General features: G+C 31.2%; 2 protein-coding genes and 1 pseudogene across 2 annotated transcripts; all 3 read left to right on the top strand.

The window, feature by feature from the left end:
- Positions 1–8,414: 8,414 nt before the first annotated feature.
- LOC120255838 (scarecrow-like protein 15) lies at positions 8,415–10,043 on the top strand. The gene is made up of 2 exons (XM_039263610.1): positions 8,415–8,708; positions 8,752–10,043. The coding sequence occupies exons 1-2, from the start codon at positions 8,415–8,417 to the stop codon at positions 9,781–9,783; spliced, it is 1,326 nt and encodes a 441-aa protein (XP_039119544.1). The 3' UTR covers positions 9,784–10,043.
- A 3,204-nt stretch (positions 10,044–13,247) lies between these two features.
- Positions 13,248–15,801, top strand: LOC120255850 (arabinosyltransferase RRA2-like). Its single transcript, XM_039263632.1, has 2 exons — positions 13,248–13,540; positions 14,513–15,801. Exons 1-2 carry the CDS (start codon positions 13,367–13,369, stop codon positions 15,629–15,631), a joined length of 1,293 nt encoding a protein of 430 aa, XP_039119566.1. The 5' UTR covers positions 13,248–13,366; the 3' UTR covers positions 15,632–15,801.
- A 912-nt stretch (positions 15,802–16,713) lies between these two features.
- Positions 16,714–18,199, top strand: LOC120255837 (annotated as a pseudogene).
- Positions 18,200–22,456: the final 4,257 nt, after the last annotated feature.

The raw sequence follows: 22,456 nt of genomic DNA, 5'->3' as shown, positions 1-22,456 counted from the left end.
TTTTTGTCAAAAATACTCTTTAACGATTTTAAACGGAAACACAAAATAGTAAACAACAAATAAAGATATAAAACATAAACAACAAATATTAAACAAAAACGTTACATTTTAAATGAAAATTTGCGTAGTTACACACAAACACACAATGTTAAATAAAAAATATGATTAATAAACGGAAAGTATATTTTGTAAATGGGGAAAAATTAGAATTTTAAATAAAATAAACTGATGTAGGGATTGAAAAATAAGTAAACTAAAAAAGAGATACTACAAAAAAAATTGAAATGTCGAGGAGGAGGAGGACTAATAATAATTTTTCTATAAAAAAAAATCTGTGGAAAAGAATGAAAATAAATGAAGTAATGAGATTCTCAAGAATTACTGGCCCACTTCTTTATGTAAAAGCAGACATACTTTTTTCTCCAAAGAGACCATCTTTGAAGCCAAATGGACGACTAATCAAATGCATTAATATTAATTAATTCCATTAATAAACTCAAAGAACAACAAAAACATTAAACTTTAAAAAGATTTGCCCGCAACTTTTGGAAAAACAAACTCATAACAATAATTTATTAGAACACTAAAAAAGAAAAAGGGAAACAATTAAAGGAATTAAGACATAGACATGCATATCTCTCTGGTAGACATCAAAGAAACTTTGGTGGCGCACCCACTTGAGTGGGCCCACCTGTTTTCCTACGTGGCAAATTTTGGGCGGCATACGTGGCTCACAAGTGGGTCCCACAAGATAGGAGAGAGAGAAAAAGAAAGGAATATGTTCTAAATGTGGGCCATGAGGGTCCTACATTCAGTATAGTTGAGACTGTTGAGTTGATGAGTGGAACACGTGTGCATGCTTTTGCATGGGAGGGGTCACGTGTGGTGTTAATTGCATTTCAAGATCTCATGCGCACACTCCGTACTAAACATCATCCAATCATATCATCATCCTTCAATCCATTACAACTATTATTATTATTATTATTATTATTATTATTATTATTATTATTTATTGTTGTTGTTGTTAGTGTTGGTGTTATTGTTTAATTTTATGTTTTATATGTAATACGAATTATTATTTATATTTGATAAAAAGAAGTATGCGTGATTTTTTTCCTTAGAATTCTTCATTTTTGAATTTGTAACCATTTGGGGTGGAAATGTTGATGTTCAATAATATTATTATTGACTTTTGAAGTAGGAATTTTTTAAATTAAATAAATTTATTTATTTTGGTATTTTAGTTAATTTAAACTCACATAGTCTTATAATAATTTTGTATGTGTTTAATGCATTAATATAAAGAGCGGACATGAGCCGGTAGAGATTTGAATTTTATATAACAATATTTATAATAATAGGAATATATAACTTTTATTTTTTTTATATATGATGATGTAAGAGGGGATATTTGTTTGTTTAGAATGTGATTTTAATAAAATTAAAACATTTTTACGTACTATGTAAATGATGCCAATAAGTAAAGTTGATATAGTTAAAGATGATTTGACATCAACTAATGGAAGCCGTGATCCACTCTTCTGTGGGCAGAGAATTTTTTTTTACGTTGCCGTTCATTTAAATATTACAAATAAAACCCCTTTATTAACATGCAATTAATATTTGCGTGTGTATATATATATATATATCTTCATTTCGGTTTAATATTTGGATTGAGATTTACTTAAGTGCAATGAAGTGAAAGATTCTTGTAATTTTAGCAAGAGTTTGATCACGGTTTATTTATTTTTTTTTCATGTTCATGATCGTTGATTTCAAGAAATACATGCAAAACAGTTGTTACATTTGTGTTCTATTGTTTATAAAATTAAGATATAATAATACTTTTATATCTTTAACTAATATTAATTATAAATATATATGTGGAATATATTGACAACTTAAGCCTATTTTTTGTTCGTTATTGAAAAATAAATTAGCTTTTGAATTAGAATCCCCATTCAAATGATCCCATTAATTAATACCATTTTCAAAATTAGATACTATGTTACATAATGACTTTCTTCTTCTTCTTCTTCTTATGATGATGATGATGATGATGATGGTGATGTTTTCCACAATACTCATCCATTAAAATATTTTGCATGGAAGCAAAGTTGAAGGAACAAAACCCAACAAACTTAAAAGGCTCATCATGACCCCTAAAACATGAACAAAGTCATTCAAGCATCTACATGCATGTGCATGCATGAACTTGATCATGCATATACATGTCCATGCATGCATGCAAGCAAGTTCAAACAAGAAACCTAAAAACTCTCTTTAGGGTCCCATCTCTGCCAAATTAAAGCTCAAACTCAGATAGATTCGAGATGAGCTTCTCTGCTAAAAAGTGTTCCATTTTTCAAAAAAAACATGAAGCTTTTTTGTGACAATAAGCTCCACCATGCCTCAACATTCCATGAATTATCAAAATAATTAAAAATAACAATAATTATAAAATAAATTAAAAAAAAAAAACATCAATCATGTTCACCTACTTGTTTAGAGTATAAACTATAATGCTCTGTTATATGCTCATCAATGAGGCTAACTTTGCATGCAAATTAAAGCCATGTCTGTATATGCATATAAATATATAAATTAATTACAAATAATACCAATGGCAAAGGCTTCTCAAATACAAAAGAAGGATTTTGAGAGATTCTACAATGTCCCTCTAAAACATCTTGATCTCTCTTTGATTGAAAAGGAGGCTATCATCAACCACTAGAACCATTATTTGGAAGTATAGAGAAGAAGCAACCAACCATGGGAGGATACTTTGGATATGTGGTCTAGCTTTTAGTGCACTTTCATCCATTTTATCTACACCTTGGTGCCTTTTTCCAAGCTTTATTTCTCATAAAATGCTCTTCTTTTTCTTGTTAAATCAAAGTCTTGCACTTTGTTTTTAAATGAATTAATTAATACATGTGACTAGCTATATATCTAGCTAGCTAGAAAAGATATTATATAGAATGGAAGAAACAATATATAATAAACTACATATCTGTTTAATACCTTTTTTTTTTCTAAAACAATACATTAATATCTGACATAATAATGAAACCAACCTTTTCCTCTCCAAGCACAATTCTTCTTTGAAAGTACAAGCTGTAACTTGCAATTTTTTCAAGGGTTACAGTAACAATAACAAGCCGGTAATCTTAGCTATTTTGAGTAAGTTTTATTAATATTTTCCTTCTACGTTGTTTTATCAAAACCCGTTTTATCAAAAATCAAAAGAGTTGACAAACCCAAATCAGATATATTATTCATGTATATCATTAGAAAATAAAATTTTAAGTATAAATGTAATACATTAATTGTTTAATTAGTACATAAATTTGATATGATCATAACTTTTACTGTTTCAACATAGAAGATGCATCAAGTGATCGAACAGTGTTGAAAAGAACACGTGCAATGTTATATGTTCCCCTGATTAGACAACACATAATATTCTTAAAACTACTTTAGTTTAGGTTAGCATGTTACATATTAATTATGTTCTTATATAAGATTAAATTCCAAGTTTAGTATATATGTGAGTGTATATATAAATATATATATAGGGCATAATAATATTAAATATTACAATCTCAATTAGAAGCTTGATATTCAATCTAATTCTTCAAAGTTCAAGTACCTTGAAACTTGTTGGCAAGATTGAGAGATGGCTAGCCATGCATGCATGATCATCTTTATTAATTATAATGCACTTTGGTTGTTTTGTTTAAGATCAAGTTGATCCTTGTCTTTTTCCAAGTTGGGTTTAAGTTAGGTTGAATTATAAATGATCTAGAGGAACTGTTCCTAACCCAAAAATAGAAATATGTTAGGATAGGATCAAGATGTTTTGTATTTTGGTGAATGATGATTTATGGTTTTGATTTATTATGTTGTATTGTCATGCGTATATGGTGAAAATTTTATTATTTTCTATGCTTTCACTATTTCCATTTTTTAGCTCTTGATATTTTTTTTTTTAAATGAGAGAAAAAGAAAAAAAAATACATATTTTAAGAAAATACATACCTTTTCTATTAATCATATGACTTGTGAAAAAGAGCTGAATATTTGGGAAAATATTAATAAAATTATTTTATTAGTAATTTTATACTATAAAAAAGCTAGTTTTGTATTTCTTACGAAAAAAAATAAAATTTATTTTACAAGATGATTCCCAAAGCAAGATATTAAAAATTTTAAATTTAAGAAAAACACTCAAACTTTAAAAATTTTATTTTTTAATATTAAAAACTACAATTTTTTTAATAAAATACATAGAATTTTTTCTTACTTTATTAATTTTTTTTTTCTACAAATGCATTGTATTTAGGGCGAGGAATTAATCATCCACATCCACATCCACATCCACAATTGGTGACACGGGGTTGAGACTGTAAGCCTATATTTATAATTGGAGACCAGTTATTACTATTACATATAGTGAGATTTAAATTCGGTGTTTTTAAAGCCCTGAAACTTCATTAATATAAAATGTATCAAATTATTGAATTTAAATATTATTAATTATTATTTAAAAGAGCCAAACCAAAGAAACAACAAATCATTAATATAAATGTATTAAATTATTCAGGAAAACTAATTTATCCTTGTTTTTACTTTTTATAATGATTCAAAATATATATTTTTAAAAAATAAATATTATATAAGAAATTCGTTTGCCGAATGCGAGAGATCCGAAGTATAATTAAATCAGAATGGCGACCCGTTGGAACGTCGCTGTCAGACTGCTGACGTCACCGTGTCAGGCGTTGTCCCTTTCTTCCCGCCTCTCTTATGAGCCGTTCATTCGGCTCGGCTCGGCTCGGCTCGGCTCGGCTCGGCTTCAGTTGACTGGTTTTTTAGCCAAAAGTGATCATTGATATCAATTGGACACTGATTACCTACAGGGCAAAATGACGATTTTGCCCCTTAAGGAAAAAAGGGGCCCAGTTTGGAAGGGCTATATGTATTATGGAAAGGCTAAAGAGCTTTCGGTGGGTTTTGTTTTGGAAAAGTTTTCTATTTTTATTTATTTATTTTCTTTTTTTTGATTTAAACGCGTGGGGTCTGATGTTGGTGTTTGATTTGGTTTTATTGCTTTCTAATGTGTTTTTTTTAATTTTGTTTTCAAATTTTAGAATTGGTAATAAAAATAAAGATTTGATAATAATACCAAACGATTTAGTTATCAATTTTCTGATTTAGTTTAAAATTAATTATTAACTATTAATATTTTGTTTTGACGAAATATGGACAAGCCACATTTGGGACTTGTATAAACATAGAATTAATCTCGTAATACATCTGTGTCATTATTTTACGTGAGTTTAAATTTAAACCAGTCTTTTTAGTAGGATACGAACACTTAAATAAGATTTTATTCTGTATATGAAGTTTCTATATGTGTTTTGAGCCCATATTTATTTATTAAAATAATATAATAAAATGTGAAATGAACAAACCAAAAAAATTATATTTTTTAATTTTTAAAATAATTTATTATCATTGATTTGATTCGAGTTTTTATTTACTTGAGAAATGGGAGAGTTGGAATGCCAGCTCTGAATTATGGAGATGGTGCCATTGATTTCAATCCAAAATTATTTATTTTTATTTTAAAATCAACAATAAAAGAAAGCTTTATATTTTTAAATTATTTTTTTTTCTTCGTAATTTCAAAGATTTAGTAGTGAGGTTTCCTTAGTCATTTAAATTTCTAAAATAATATTTTTAATGAGTGAATACATGTTCAGATAAGAAGGAATCTAATTTTTATAAAAAGTCCACGAAAAATTAAAGATAATTTCTTTAACAAAGAAGTGGATGGTAGAAATTTGAGTAATTATACAAATAATTTAAAATTTAAATATTTGTATATGTAATAAATGAATAATCTGTTCAAAGAGGTCTATTTTTATAGGATTTTCAGTACCTCACCTATATAAGTTTAAAGTATGTGGTTCTTTGGAAGGGGTTCAAAAACCAATATATATATATATATATATATATATATATGTAAATTTTAAAAATTATTTTTTTTGACTTTAAAATTTACTATATATATCATATTATAATTACAACCAACATCATTGTAACACGAGTAGTGTGATTAAGTCTAAGAGGAAGGTGTGGAGTATAAATTACAACCGGTCAAAACTTTTGATCATTTATAGCGATTAAACAAGAGTAAAATACATGGCTAATGAATATAGTTTATTTATTTGTTTATTTACTCTTCAAATTTTTTGGGATGAATATTTTAAAAATTGATAAATGAGTCAAATATTATCCATAGTTATATATATTTATTCCATGTGTTTGTCTCCTTGTTGCTTATCAAATCTTCAATACTAATAAATAATTACTATTATTGCTCATATTTGTTTATATCTTCAACCATTTCAATAATAAATTAACATGAAGCTTTTATTATAATGAAATGGACTTCTATATATACATAAATATCACATTTTTTTATTACACTATTTGACGTTGGACAACTATAAAAAATATTCATAGCAAGCATTTTACATAACATTATAATTAAAAAAATTCAATGCCTCTAGACCTTAAAGAAACTATGTAACCGTGAACTTGATCAATAGCAATAATATAATATATGTAAATTTCCTGTTACATCAGGCGTTACACTTTAGAACAACGAATTTTTTTTGTTTTAGAAAAATAGATATTTGCATGAGAAAAGCCTTAATCCAAAGGATTGCATCCCTTTCCTATGTTGGTGAATTTTTAAAGCAAAGACATTGACAGAAGACTATGCATGAAGATTAAACAAGTTCCCACAAACTCTTAAGTACTCATTATGCAAAATGACACTGATTTTTTGAAGGAGATGAGAATGAAATATGTAATTTAATTAATTAAGTCAGCTTCAATAGCATTCAACTGCCAGCTTTTTCTTAGTTGGTCTCTATCTGATTGTTAAGTATTTTAATAATAATAATAATAATAATAATAATAATAATAATAATAAGAGAAACCATCAACTTAGCACAGTATCAATTAGGATGCTACAGTGAGACTTAATTATAGGTTAGTTGAATTGATTAGTTTTGATTTTGTTTAAAAATATTTGTTGTAGATCTAGTAGAAATAGGGTTGGACTGTTCTGAACCATTGGATCAAAATCCAATGGTTGATATCAACTTTTGTAGATTTCAAATCTACCAACGTTGGTAGATGATTCAATCTATAATAATAATAATAATAATAATAATAATAATAATAATAATAATAATCTTCCATTACTGTTTTATTACTTGGATTTATTAGAAGATAATATTTTAAAGAACAGGAAAACAACATAACTAAACCTTTGAATTGCTAAATTATATTTGCATGTTATATGACATGCCATGAAAGAGAATTTTTGTTAATATACATGTACTTATATCACTATAAATCTTGGTAATTGTTTTTATATTCTTGTCAATGATATTTATTTTTAATATTTTAGTCATTTCTCTTGTGAGGAAATTAAGAAAGACATTGAGGAGAGGAGGGAGAGAGGAAACAAGATAAATTAAGATATGAGAATAAAATTATTTTAAATTAAATTAATATTTATTTTATAAAATAAGAAGAACAAAAACTTTAGTTATTATATTAAATATAAAGAATACAAACTATATTAATCTCATATCCGGTAAGATGGTCAACCTATAATTATGTATTTGTTATACATGTTCAAATAAATAGTATTATACATTATATATTCTTGTAAAAATATACCACTTAATAATACTAATAAATTTTTTTTTCTAGTAGTGACTAATTATAATTTTTCATTGAAAATTATAAAAAATCAGAAATAAACTAACAACCAGTCTTCTGTATAGAAAATTTATGTTATTATTGAGAAGGTAGGTTCAAATCCCAACTTTCATAAGATGAATGTACAAATGAGTTGAGGTATTAATTTTTTGTATGTGCACATTTTTAATCTGGTTTGTCCGTAATTATAATACACACACTGATGAAGTACACATTATCGATAAAAAAAACCAGGAAAAAATTATTTTTAATTTATTTTAATATAATTATATTATAAGTATGTCAATTTCATACAAAAGATTTTTATTTTTTTTTAAACAAAATAATTTTCATAGCAAGAAAGCCAAGCCAACAAAAGCTTAGCAAGAGCCGCAAAGGAAGTCGAGTTCCCTTCTGCCCACCTCCACTTCCAAAAGCAATGGCTTCCCCTTGAAGTGTGAAGCCCCACTTCCAGATAAAGTATTCCTTTTGACTCTTGTTCCCCATGCCAACAATACATCATCCTCCCCCTTCTCCATTCCCTCTCTCTTCCTTATAACTCCTCTCCTTCTCTTCTCTTCATCTCCCCCCCCTTCCTTTCCACTTCCTCACTTCCCCCCCTCATGAAGTCCACTTCCGACTCCCCTTCTCCAATTTCATCCTTGGAACTCGACTTCCCCAGTCTGAAACCCCCCACTTCCCTCTCTCTCCCTCCTACTCCTTTCTTTTACGAACCCACTTCCGTTCTCGACCCCAACCTCACTTCCCACGATTCCCATCTCACTTCCTCTTGGGACTTCCCGGAACCCGATTGGTCTTTCCTTTTACCAGACCCTCAAAATCCCGATTATACCCTTCCTCCTCCTCCTCCTCTCTTCGATCTCTCCCATCTCGATCTCCTTCTCTCCGCCGCCTCCGCCATTGATTCCGGCGATCTCCCTTCCGCTCACTCGATATTAGCACGGCTCAATCATCTCTTCCCTTCCATCTCCGGCCCTCCTCTCCACCGCTCCTCCCTCCTTTTCAAAGACTCTCTTTCCTCCCTCCTCTCCTCCCCTTCTCCCCCTCTCCCCTTCCCCCATCGATCTCGTCCGCCGCATCTCCGCTCACAAATCCCTCTCCGACCTCTCCCCCATCCCCCAGTTCACCAGCTTCACCGCCAACCAAACCCTCCTCGAATCCCTAGTCTCCACTTCCTCTTCAATCCATCTCATCGACTTCGATCTCTCTCTCGGCGGCCAATGGTCCTCTTTCGCCCAGGAAATCGCCGCCCGATCTCGCTCCTCCCGCTCCCCTCCTCCTTCTCTCCGCCTCACCGCCATCCTCTCCGACGACTCCCCGGACTCCTCCCTCGCCGCCGACAACCTCCGTGACTTCGCCCGCTCTCTTGGTCTCCGCTTCTCCATCGATCTCGTCCGCGTCGCCTCTCTCGGTACCTTCGCTCTCTCCAGCGTCCGTCTCTCCACCGCCGACTCCACCGGCGTCGTCCTCTCCCCGGCCATCTTCCGCGCCATCGGCCCCGATCCCGCCTCCTCCGCCGACCTCCTCCGCTTCATCCGCCGCACCTCCCCACGCTCCGTCGTCTTCGTCGACACCGAGCCCTGCTCCTCCTCCCCCTCCTCGCCGCCGAGTTTCAAGCGCGCGATGGCGAGTGGGATCGAGTTCTACTCATCTGTTCTTGACTCGCTTGACTCGGCTGCACTCGCCACTGGACTCGGCGACGACCATGTACGCCGCATCGAACGGTTCCTGATCCGTCCACGTGTCACCTCATGGGTCCAGGCTTGCGGGGCCCACCCAACGCCGTGGCGGGAAACGCTCGCGTCCGCCGGGTTTTCTCCCGCGCCGTTCAGTGAGTTCACCGAGTCGCAAGCCGAGTGGCTCCTAAGGCGGGCCCCAGTTGATGGCTTCCACGTGGCGAGGAGAGATGGGGCAATGGTGCTGAGCTGGAAGGGTAGGGACCTAGCTTCCACGTCAGCTTGGAGGTGCTGATGACGTGTCCCTACATGCCGCCCTGATTTGTCGGTTTATGGATCGTTTAGTCCCTTTGTCGTATTTTTCCTTTTTTTTTTTATAAAAAAAGAAAAGAAAAAAAATAGTTTTTAGTTTTTTTTTTAAAATAATATTTTGATGTTGTATTTAGAGAGGCAGAGAGAGAGAGAGAGCGCCAAATAAGTCACTCTCTCTATGACTTGCAATGTAACTTGTCTTTTTCCCTCTTTTTTTTTATATAAAAAATTAAACTAATTAAAAAAATAGTTTGGTTAATTGTCACGTTAATCTTGTCCTTAATATGTTCCTTTTTTAATTAAAAAAATTATTTCTTATGATCAAACTAGTGATTAATTACCATGTTTGATCATAATATAGTTGAAAGAAACCTAATTAATTATGATAAAAAAAAGAGTTTAATGTGAAAGATTACAAATAATGCCGGCCTTGTAATACAATATTATGTCATGCATTGAAAATAAGATATTCAAAGATTCATTAATGTTGACCATCCAATGCACAAGCATGAATTTTCATGTTCTTTAGTTGGGATTTGAGCTCCTAAATTGGTGCATATAATTGGAGCTTCTTGTTCATGGTGTCCGGCCAATGAGTTGGGTCAAAGGATCTAGAGATTCAAGACTAGCAAATTTGGTACCAATGTTGCAGTAACTAGAAGGAAAAAAAAAATAGCGCTGATTCAAAAAATTAAAAACTTAAACTAAATTTTAAAAGTTGTCTTTAAATAAATTAAAATATATATTCAAAGCAGTTGCAAGACGCTAGTGATTGACGAAGGATAAAATAATTAATTTTTACAAATTTTTTTTCTAAAAATATAATGTTTATATTATATAAACTAATTTATAATAAATGAAGGAGCCAAATAATATATTTTTGAAAAAAAAATTATACTATATAAATCAATTTGTAAAATATTATTATTAAATAATATAATTTTGTTTTTTCTCCGACCAAAAATTATTTAGACTATAAGTATTAGTATGTAAAAAAATCATATTTCTAGAAAAATAAAAATAAAAATCCGAGAGAGAGAGGAGTGCTCACAACTACTCCCTTCCTCATATATATATATATATATATAATTGGCTGGGCCAAGAGGGTGTTTGTCTGATTGAGCACCCCCTTGGCCCCTCCTCCTTATGCGCCTACTCGAATATCTTATAAGCTCCTTCCTAATTTAATCATTTACTTGTTTCATTTCATTGTAAATATTTAAAGACTAGGGTAATTGTTACATAAAAAATTAAAAAAAATTATTATTCTAGCCGTTTCACTAAAAGCAAATAAAATAGTTAAAATTAAAAATTTTATGAACATTTAGCTTACTTTTTTTATTTTGTTATTTTTCTGTATCCATTAAAATTGTGCATTTAATGTGATAGTAGTAAAAAATAATATATGCAAACAGATTAATAAGGTTAAATTTAAAAAAATTAATTTTAAATTAAGAATGCAAATTGATAATTTAGAACAAACAAAGCTTCTAAAAAAAGATGCTTGTAATAGGACAAAGAAAGTATATATAATAAATATAAAAATAACATGTACAAAGACTAGAATGTCAGAAATTTAACAAACATCCATGCAATAATATTTGGAAGCAAGAATACATTCATCTAATCATAATAATTTAAGGTGTTCACAACCCTAATGTTAGTTTGTATACAATCTCTTTATTAAAAAATTTAACTTTGTTTTAAATTGTAAATAAATATCACCATACCTATTAGAATTAACATGGATTCAAATGATAATGTTATGGATGGTTAGTTAATTTAAGTTTATTTAATTTTATAGTATTATAAAGGTGATTTAAATCTAACATAGGATGCAGTGGAATATTATTGTGGGACCGAAAAATTATAAAATAATTTTTTTTTATAATATAAATTAGATTTTGTAATTAGTTAAAATCCAAATATTTTTCTTAAAAGAGGGACAAACTTTAATTACTGCATATTAATAAACTCTTATTTATTTTGCTTTGAGTGACCAAATGCTGAATTTGGGTTAAAAACTCGGTTTTCCAGAGTAGAATTCAAGGCTTTATTTATTTATTTATTTTTAATTTTTTTTATACCAACATTAGTTTTTTATATAATATTAAACAATTTTTATTATACATACCAAATTCTATGTGCATTACATAGCTGATGTAGGTCATGTAGCTGCATGGGAAGTAAATAATATACGTATATTTATATACAGTGGTCTGAAAATTTGCAAATAATAAATAGAAATAATTAAAAAAAAAGCACACCTTGAACGATAGAAGAAATTGGTACAAAGATAAAAGTAATCAAAATTAAATCTATCCGAATTATTTTAAGATTTAAAAAAAATAACTAAATGATAATTTTTTATATAAAAAAATTGTAATTATAAGTTTTTTTTTTTTGGACAAATATGGACAAATCATGTATCAGCGACATACACAAACTTTTAATATACAATGGCCTCACTCAGGCAAGAAGGAATTGACCGTTGGTCTTAACTGGTGTGTAAGAACCCAGTACTAATAAATTAAAGCGTGGTTGGTATAAGAATAAGGTTCTGCACATGGCATCAATACACACACATACATATATAGAGGATTCATCATCTATGGATGCCTCTAAATTTGAAATCCAAGGACGTCACTATCTAACGGATACGTTCCATTCATAAACAATTTCAAGCATTGCCAAACAGTGTTATATCAGTATTTTTGCACAGTATTTGTATGAATACACACACATGGCATCAATACACACACATACATATATAGAGGATTCATCATCTATGGATGCCTCTAAATTTGAAATCCAAGGACGTCACTATCTAACGGATACGTTCCATTCATAAACAATTTCAAGCATTGCCAAACAGTGTTATATCAGTATTTTTGCACAATATTTGTATGAATAACTGTCAATAAACATCTCTAGTGAGAGTTATCTGTGTACCCATATATATATATATAGAGGCTGCATATCCTAAATACGTTTTTAGAAATCTATGAATGTTGATATATGATTGAAATCTAACAGTTTGCAAACTTTCGTGAATAATATCATTGTGTTTATAAATAGTGCACAATGAAAAAAATAAGATGCACAGTATTTTGATCTGAACTGTCATATCGTAGTTGTAACAATAACAGAATGCATCTGAATCACCAAACTTTATTTCTACTAGACCTATATGAACCTAAACTAAAAAAAAGCACAGCACAATCTACATGTTATTTTTTGTTTCTCTCTACAACATGACACTGTTTCCACACACTATTTTTTCTCATATATATATATATATATATATAAGAACAGTTCATCTATAGACGTCTATAGAGGATGTTTTGCGGATATATATAATATAACAAAATTTCATAAAAATTAATTATTTTTAATTATCCCACTTGCGGAGTTACTTTCTTTTAAATAATCAGGCATCCAAAGTCTCTGAACTTGACTTCCATTACTTCCTTTATTTTTCCCGGAAATTGACTTCCAGTTCCACCATGTATCATTAGCGGAGGAAAAGATCGAGAGATCGATCGAGCGAGCTGGAGGTCGCCGGGATGATCTCCGGCAGGAAAGACGGCCCTCTGATGAAGAGTACCTCGCCGCCGCTCTCCCGGGCCTCCCGGATCGCCATAGCCGTCGCTGTCGGCTCCCTCCTCGGTTGTATCTGCGCTTTCCTTTACCCTGATGGCCTCTTCCATGAAGCCACCTCGAGAATCAAATCCAGTCAGGTGATCTTTCTTTTGTTCAATTCTTAGGGTTTATGTTCGTTTTTCAGTTAGATTCCCTGATTTTGCTGGATTTGATTGATGTGATATTGAACTCATTTTGGGCGATCTTGATGCTTGATTGAGTGGGAATTTAGATAAACCTTTTTATTTTATTTTATTGGAAATTAGAGCTCATTGTTCATGAATGATTTTCATATTGGAGAAGATTTAACAATTTGTTTGCAATCAGTATTGAAAGATGATATTTTTTTTTTTTTAAATGCTTTCAGTGTTGTTGAAGAAGATTAAGCAATTTGTTAAGGAATGTTTGAATTCAGTATTTAAGATGTGATTTGTTTGTTTGTTTGTTGATATTTTATAGGACAGTTGTTAGTATTTGGAGAGGAGAAGAGTAGCTTGAACATGTTTAATCTATTATGCCTAATTTGATGCTTGCCAACAATATAGCAGAGCACTTCTGTTTGAATTTGACATTGAATGATTTGGAATTCTTATGCTTGCCAATGTCAAGATGAGTTTTTTATGCTTCTCAATAATATATCAGTTCTTGTGCTATTATATGAGGAGAAGTTAAAGTGGTGGTAATCAATTATCTCTGATATTCAATGCTTGCCAATAATCTGACAGAGCATTTATGTTTAAATTCAACATTGAAAGATGAGATTTTTTTATGCTTGCCAATATTATGTTAGAGCTTTTGTTAGTATTGAAGGGAAGTACTTGTTACTTGTTAGTAATTTGAAGAGAAGAGCTTGAAAATTCATAATTTATTATCTCTACTTTTGGAAACATAACCTTCAGACCACTCAATGCATGTGAATTTATAGATGATAAACATCTGTTTGGATGCTTTTAGTGGTATTCCTAATTCTAAAGATGATGAGATGATGACTTTCTTTTTCTTTATTTATGTGAAATTATGAATTGACCTTTTCTTTCATTAATTTCTGATTTTATTGTTCTGAGCTTTAGGCTAGTTCAGTTTCATGCAACTCTGCCGAAAAGGTCAACATGTTGAAGTCGGAGTTGGTATCATTGTCAGAGAAGCTTGCAGAACTGAAGAAGGAGATTAGGGATCTAAACAAGAAGCTTCAATTGGCTGAAAAAGAGAAAGATCAGGCTCAAGAACAGTTTCTATCTTTAGGGGTACAACGCAAAGCATTTCCTTTCGGAAAAGAAAAAGGTTTAAGAACAAATCCCTCTATACTTCCCGATGAATCCATTAACCCAAGGTTGGCGAAGATTTTAGAGAAAGTAGCTGTCCAAAATGAACTCATAGTAGCTCTAGCTAATTCTAATGTGAAAGAGATGCTTGAGGTCTGGTTTGATAACATCAAAAGAGTGGGTATACCGAATTATCTTGTTATTGCTCTGGACGAGGATATAGAAAAATTTTGCATGTCAAAAGAGGTCCCTGTTTACCGACGAAATCCAGATGAAGGCATTGACTCCATTGGAAGGTTTGGAGGGAACCATGCTGTCTCTGCATTGAAGTTCCGTATTTTGAGAGAGTTTTTGCAGCTGGGTTATAGCGTTCTTCTCTCGGACGTTGATATAATTTATTTGCAAAACCCATTTGGTTATCTTTACCGTGATTCAGATGTGGAGTCAATGAGTGATGGCCATAATAACATGACAGCTTATGGATTTAACGATGTCTCTGATGAGCCTTCCATGGGTTGGGCAAGATATGCTCACACAATGAGGATTTGGGTTTACAACTCTGGATTTTTCTTCATAAGACCAACAACTCCATCGATCGAGCTTTTGGATCGTGTTGCAGCAAGACTAGCTCGGGACCCAGTTGCATGGGATCAAGCAGTTTTCAATGAGGAGTTGGCTTTTCCGTCTCATCCTGGATACATCGGGCTTCATGCTTCGAGGAGGACAATGGATATTTACCTCTTTATGAACAGCAAGGTTCTCTTCAAGACTGTTCGAAAAGATTCGAGTCTCAGTAAGTTGAAACCGGTGATCGTTCATGTAAACTACCATCCGGATAAGCTCCCGAGAATGAAAGCTGTGGTTGAATATTATGTCAATGGAAAGCAAAATGCTCTTGAATCTTTCCCAGATGGATCAGAATGGTAGATTTGGAACTCACAGAGAAGAACGATAAGTGTATTTTTTCCGAAATTTTTTTTCATGTATTCTATTGAACATGCTCTTACTGTTGATGTCTGAATTTGATCTATTTCTGTTTGTCTGTCCATGGCAATGTGATTTAATATTGAGTAAAAGTTTGTTTTGCTTCAAGCTCATTTTTGTCTCAGAATGTTTTATATTGTTATGAAATTTAGTGGTGGTACTATTGTGAATATCAATTGAAACCTTTAGCCTTTGTGTGATCTGTGTATTAAATTGGTATTAAGGTGGGGTTAATGCCTGTTTTAGTTATTAAACTAATTTAGTGAAAATTATGGTTTTATCCTCATATTAAATACCCACTAGCACGTTAGTTTATGTTTCGTTGCAAATGAATTATCTCCATTATATATATTTTGGTGTGTATTTTATATGTGTGTATATGTCTTCTTCCAACCAAACAACTCATGTAAGAATTATTCTTATTTTTAAAATTTTAATTTTTAAATATATACAGTTACTAAAAATTTATTAAATTTAATAAATATTTATTATTATTTAGAAAAATAAATTTTAATTTAAAATATTTATTTTTTACTAATATTAATTAAATCAAATTTTGGTCAACTCATGTAAGACTTTTCCCTCTAACCCAAAATTTTTAAGAATTTTTTTTTTTTAACCCACACCCTTATCCCTTCAACTCAAAACTGGTAAAGAAGAACCACATTTAATTATTTAGTTAAAGTTCATAAATCAAACAACTATAAAATCTTAATATGGAGGCAGTTTGCAAATCTGTACCAAAACTTAATTTAATTTTTTTTAAAAACTCCCAATAAGTAACTTACTAGCATGTTTTCTTGTCCTTCTTATAACACTTTTAATAAATAATTTTTATGGTTTTATTGCATATGTTTTTTTTTTAATCTTTAGCTTTTAAATTAATATATATTCATATAAATTACTAAATAGTTAGAAATTATTAGAAAAGCTGCACCAATATCATCGTTGTTCAAGAGCTCTCGGATCACCGTCACCGTCACCGGGTGTTCTACTCCTATACTTTTTGACATACCTCTATTTGGATGGTCCCTTTCTCTTGTATTCCTCCTCTTCTCTCCATGAGGTATTTTTTCCCTATTCCAAGGAGTAAATACATAATTTTAGTTATTTTAAAGCATACAAACAATTTCATGTTTTTCAAGGGTATGTATGCAATTTTCCAATATCTAAAATGTTAATTTTATTACAACACTAGATAGTTACTATATTTGCATTTTTTTTTTTTATTTTGAAGAAAAGTTTGAAACTTTATTATCTCTAAATATGAATGAATTCAAGAAGAACATCAAGATTTTATATATACTTCCATTCTATCAAATGATAATAATTATTTGATTTATTTCTGATTTTACTGTTATAATGTTCAAGCTTGCTCAGTTTCATGTGATTCCTCTGATACATTATTATTATTATTATTATTATTATTATTATTATTATTATTATTATTATTAAATAACCTCTTATACAATTAAAAAGTTGAAATCAGAGTTAGCATCAATGTCCGACAAGAATGCAAGACTAGAGAAACATGTTAAACATCTAAATTCAGTTAATCAGCGAAAAGCCGGACCTTTTGGATCAGTAAAAGGATCAATAACAAATCCATCAGTAATTTCTGATGAATCAATCAATCCAAAATTAGCAAACATTCTGAAAAATGTGTCTATTCTATTAACAATGAGCTTATAGTATCACTTGCTAATTCTCATGTCAAAGACTTGTTACAGATTTGGATTGAAAGTATAAAAAGAGTTGGCATACTAAATTACTTGGTTATAGCTTTGGATGATGATATCGAAAACTTTTACAAGTCTAAACATGTTCCGGTTTATCGAAGAAACCCGAATTCAAGCATAGATACTATTCGAAAGATGAGGGATACCATCGCCGTTTCTGGATTAAAATTAACTGTTTTGAGAGAGTTCTTACAACTTGTTATAGTGTTCTGCTCTCCGATGTCGATGTCGATATTGTCTACTTACAAAATCCATTTGATCATCTTTACTGTGATTCGGACATCGAATCGATGAGTGATGGGTTTAGTAACAAGACAAGCTATGGTTTTATAAAATGTGTTTGATGATCCTTCCATGGGATGGTTTAGAAGTGTACATACAGTGAGAATTTGGGTGTATAACTCCCGGTTTTTCTACATAAGACCGACATTTTCTTCGATAGAACTATTGGATCACGTATCGAAAATTATGTTCGATTATCCGAAAGCATGGGATCAACAAATAATCAATGAGTTTTTGTTCTATCCTTCACTTGTTGGATATGTTGGAGTTCATGCTTCAAAAAAGGACCATGGATTTTTATAAGTTTATGAACAATTATGTTCTTTTTAAGTTTGTGAGAAAAGATGTAAAACTTAGGTAGTTGAAGCCAATGATTGTTCATGTTAATTATCATCCTGATAAGCTTGCTAGAATGAAAGCAGTGGTTGATTTCTATGTTAATGGGAAGAAGAATGCACTTGATCCTTTCACTGATGGCACACCAAGGTGAAGTGTTCTCTGATTTTTCCTTTTTTCTTTTTTTAATTGTTAGTTTATGGTGACATTTTGGATTTGCAAGTGATTTTGATTAATGTGGAGAAAAGTTTACATTTGTTTTGTTTGTTCTTGAGACTTTTTGAAGATCGAAATCTTTTTATATATATGTGTGTGTGTGTGTGTGTGTGTGTGTGATTTAGTGTGTATATATATCTAGTTAGTCATTTTATTCAATTTTTTAAAATTTATGGCAGGGAAAAAAAAAGAAATTGTATTTATCAAAATAGATTTAATTTTTTTTTTTATCCACCCTATTGAAATACATTATATAGGTTAACGATTGAATGACCCAAAAATATATATAACACGAAAGTGTTAAAAGAGAGAGCTGTGGTTCAAATTCTTCTCTCGGTCATACTATACACTCGGGTCCAATAGTATTCATCAGTACTGTTCATGACTTAGGTGTGAGTCTTATGTGGGAGCAATTTCACCCCATCTAAGATTATTCAGGGTGAGAAATTTTTTTTAAGAGGTCAGTAAACCGTTTAGTGTACTTTTATACCAATTTATTTTTTTGGCAATCTTTTAATTAAGAGGCGTTTCGCTTATTTGAAAAAAAAAAAAATACATTATATAGTATATCAATTAACTAAAGCAACAAATAATTGAGAAGGATTTGACGTGAACTTATTTTATTTATATACACACACTATTAAGAAAAATGAATATGTTTATCTATTTTATTTTTGTAATATAACAAATAATGGAAGTGATGGTCTCTAATATAACTATTTTATTTTTGTAATAGTCCTGTAATAATTTATAGAAAAATGAATTATAAATTTTATTTTAACATAAGTTTTTATAGAATTCTCAATCATTAGTTATTAAAATAACGGTATTCATTAACCTTTAATTAACAATGCATTTAAATCATAAGGATTATAATCAAAATTCCATCAACGGGTTATATATATATCGCCAGAATCATTTAATTGCAATTTATTCAAATTTTAATTTATGGAGCCGTTGGAGAACTATAATTGAGATTAAATAGCCGTTAATTGAGATTAAGTAGCCGTTGGGGAGAGCCGTTGGGATTATAGAAATTATAAGAGCTCTTTAGAGAAGAGGGTTTGGAGAAGCTGAGGGAGCTCTTTGGAGAAGAGGGATTGGAGGAGGAGCTGATGAGGATCTCTCGGTAGAAGAGAGATCAAAAGAGGAACGAGAGGTTTTTGGCCTGAACCTGGCTAGAAAAAGAAGGTAAATTTCATATTTAAATGATGGGTTTTTAGCTAATTGAATGTTCAATATCAAGTGAGATTTTGATGAATTATAGAATTTTGATCCTTTAGTTTGAGGAATTCCATTATTTGGTATCCTAAGATTTACCTGTTTAGCATCAAAGAATTTGATGCTCAATATTCATTTTGTTTTTGTTATTTTATTGTTGTACTTAATTGCTTGCAGAACTGCCATTTTAATTTTGGAGGTTATTGTTATGCTTTGGTAGTTTATAATTCATTTTTATTGATGTTTACTACGGAAAGCTATGTGATTCCTCAAGAACTTTTTGTTTTCAGAAGCACCTGATTTAATGAGTACCATTGAGAGAAAGTTCAGTGATGTCTTAGATTAATATTTCAAGAAGAAATTAGAAGCAATGAGAAGATATGACTGCAAAATTTGAACTCATTCTTCTTTTTGCCTCATGAAATATTCATGCTCGCTCATCAAACAATGTAAAGAAGCTTTATTTTTGCTTTTTATTCAACTACTTTGCTGGTATTTTCATACTGAATGTTCCACTTCCAATAGATTACTATCTCTGTTATAAATCAACTCATTGTGTACACTATTTGAGGTTTTTAGCTGCCTGCTTTTCTGATGTGTTCTTCTGTAAACATTAGAAACTTAACCCAGGGATTAGGATCAATGACTTTGAATATAACTTGGAATTGTTAGAGTATTCACCCTTAATGGAGACAAGCCAATTCTGAATTACTGACTGCATTAGTCTTTTTGAAGCCTTTATTGATCTATACAGTTTATAACATGAAATACATCACATCTTATGATAGCAATAATCTAAATATTAAAATTAACTTTTGTCATTTACCTTAAAGGCTTGTTTAGAGTTTTAGGGTAACTTATCATCAGTTATATTCCCCAGCATGTGTAGACTAACCTTTTTTTTTTCTTATGATAACATCTTTTTGGCATACTCTTAACTCAAGCGAATGTATTTTAGAATCAAATAATTGTAAACACTTAGTCTGCTCTTTTCACTTCTTAGCTGTGCTTGAATGTTCGCAATACCTAAATTCCTGTCATGTTGAGCAGAAGAAAGTGAAAAATTGACTATGATGATGCACCTTTGGATCTGAACATAGTGCAATCAGGATTGGTACAAAGGGACAAGTGCAACCAAATGATTTTACTTCTCCTACTATAAATATAGACTATGTTACATTTGTAGGGATTTCACTTGGAAACTTCATTCCCTCAAGAAGGTATTCTCATATTATGCTTTTGTTCCTCATTCCCATTTCTCTTGACATATTATTGTTGTTATCTTCTTGCATTCATAGGAAACAAACCTCTTCATAACCCTGTCTATATATTTAATTACTCATTGCAGAGCTAGCTTCCCAGCTGGGTATACATATGGCTTGTGTTAGAAATCCCTTTTGTTTTCTATTTTAACAAAACATTTAATTATTTTTCATTATTATATTCCATGTGCTCATCCTTTTGAATGAACAAACAAGAGCTGCTTCTCTTGTCATGAAATTGAAATTGCTAACCTCTTTCAGTTAATCTGCATCACTTCTGTTTTTCATATGGCTTGATAAGTATTTAACAGATGCATAATATATATGACACTTATATATGCTCTAGACACTGCTGATAACTGTAATTTTTCCTCCTGCAATGGTTGTTATCTTGATGATCCCATAGCTTACTCAATGTATTTTTTTTCGATAAATCTTGAATGCTTACTCAATATATATGGCACATATATGCTCTAGACACTGCTGATTACTATAATTTTCCCTCTATGCTTAGAGCATTATTATGTTAGAGACCTATTTGATGATCAATTTTTACTTCTGCAACATCAAATGAAGAGCAATTTTTCTTAAAAACTTCTTTGTCTAATTTATTGATGAAATATTGATGTTTGCTGTATGAAATTTATCTGATTTATCCCATTGAGGCAGGATATGATTAGAATTGATACACTGCTTGTGTGTTTGGTTTTCAGATTTGTGATTTGTCTCTCTCCTAGCTCATTTATTGTATTAAGATTAAGATAAGTTGTTTTAAGTTCAGACTTTTCACCAATTGCTTGCACAATTTTTCCTCCTGCTGAGTTTAAAAGGGACATTTTCTTAATTATTGTAGTTTTATTAGTGGATCATTTTCGTATTATTTTGTGAACTATGTCTTTATATAGGAGTTCAATCAGGTGCTTCAGCCAGAGAAGTTCCATTGGTAAAAGCTGGATCATTTGAGGTATATGTTTTATTTGTTGCAAAATTTATGTTGTTTCTTTATGAATCAGTCTAATTTCAAAGATGACAAAAACAAAAACAAAAACAAAAAGTTTCTTAAGAAAAGTTGCTCTCAACATATTTAAAATTAAAAAATGATAAACAAGTTCGTAAGAACATGACAAAGTTTTACATATTGTAATAAAGGTATCCTAACTGTACCAAAATTTTTTTTTTATAAAATTTGTCCTCATTATTTGTTTTTTGTTTGATTACCTCTCGTTGGCTTCACCAAAATCCGTGCAAAATCCACATCTCTAGGAGAGTAGCCTTCTTTGAAGTTAATAAAGCTACAGTTGCGTACACATACCGTACATCTCAACTTCAACCTTTGTTAGTTTTCCCACGACTACCAGTCTACCACTCCTTTCCTTCAAAAGTTTTCTATAAATTTTAGAAGTAGGTCTGCCATGAGTGAAGACCTACTTCTAAAATTTTAGAAGTAGGTCTTCACTCAACTGTGTGCCCCCTCTCCCATCAAGATGAGGCTCTTCCTTCAACTTAGAAGGCTAAAATATCATTTAATAGCTGGAACCTTCGCATATGCCTTCGCATATGCCTTGTATACATAGTGAAGAATCCAGTCCAAAAAAACCACTTCACATCTAATTCACTTCCCATCGATCATGCTCAACAATCCAGTCCAAAAAACCCTTCACATTTTATGCACTTTCCATCAAGGTGAGACTTTGTATCACTGACTCTTGTAT

This window comes from Dioscorea cayenensis, unplaced genomic scaffold (genome assembly GCF_009730915.1).
Source record: "Dioscorea cayenensis subsp. rotundata cultivar TDr96_F1 unplaced genomic scaffold, TDr96_F1_v2_PseudoChromosome.rev07_lg8_w22 25.fasta BLBR01001216.1, whole genome shotgun sequence".
Lineage (NCBI taxonomy): Eukaryota > Viridiplantae > Streptophyta > Magnoliopsida > Dioscoreales > Dioscoreaceae > Dioscorea > Dioscorea cayenensis.
Note: the sequence above shows the minus strand (reverse complement) of the source record. Positions and strands in the feature narration are given on the sequence as shown.

Coding starts and splice junctions, on each gene's coding strand:
- LOC120255838 (XM_039263610.1), top strand. CDS start 8,415: ATGAAGTCCACTTCCGACTCCCCTTCTCCAATTTCATCCTTGGAACTC. Junction 8,709..8,751: donor TCCTTCTCTCCGCCGCCTCC/GCCATTGATTCC, acceptor ACTCGATATTAG/CACGGCTCAATCATCTCTTC.
- LOC120255850 (XM_039263632.1), top strand. CDS start 13,367: ATGATCTCCGGCAGGAAAGACGGCCCTCTGATGAAGAGTACCTCGCCG. Junction 13,541..14,512: donor CGAGAATCAAATCCAGTCAG/GTGATCTTTCTT, acceptor TCTGAGCTTTAG/GCTAGTTCAGTTTCATGCAA.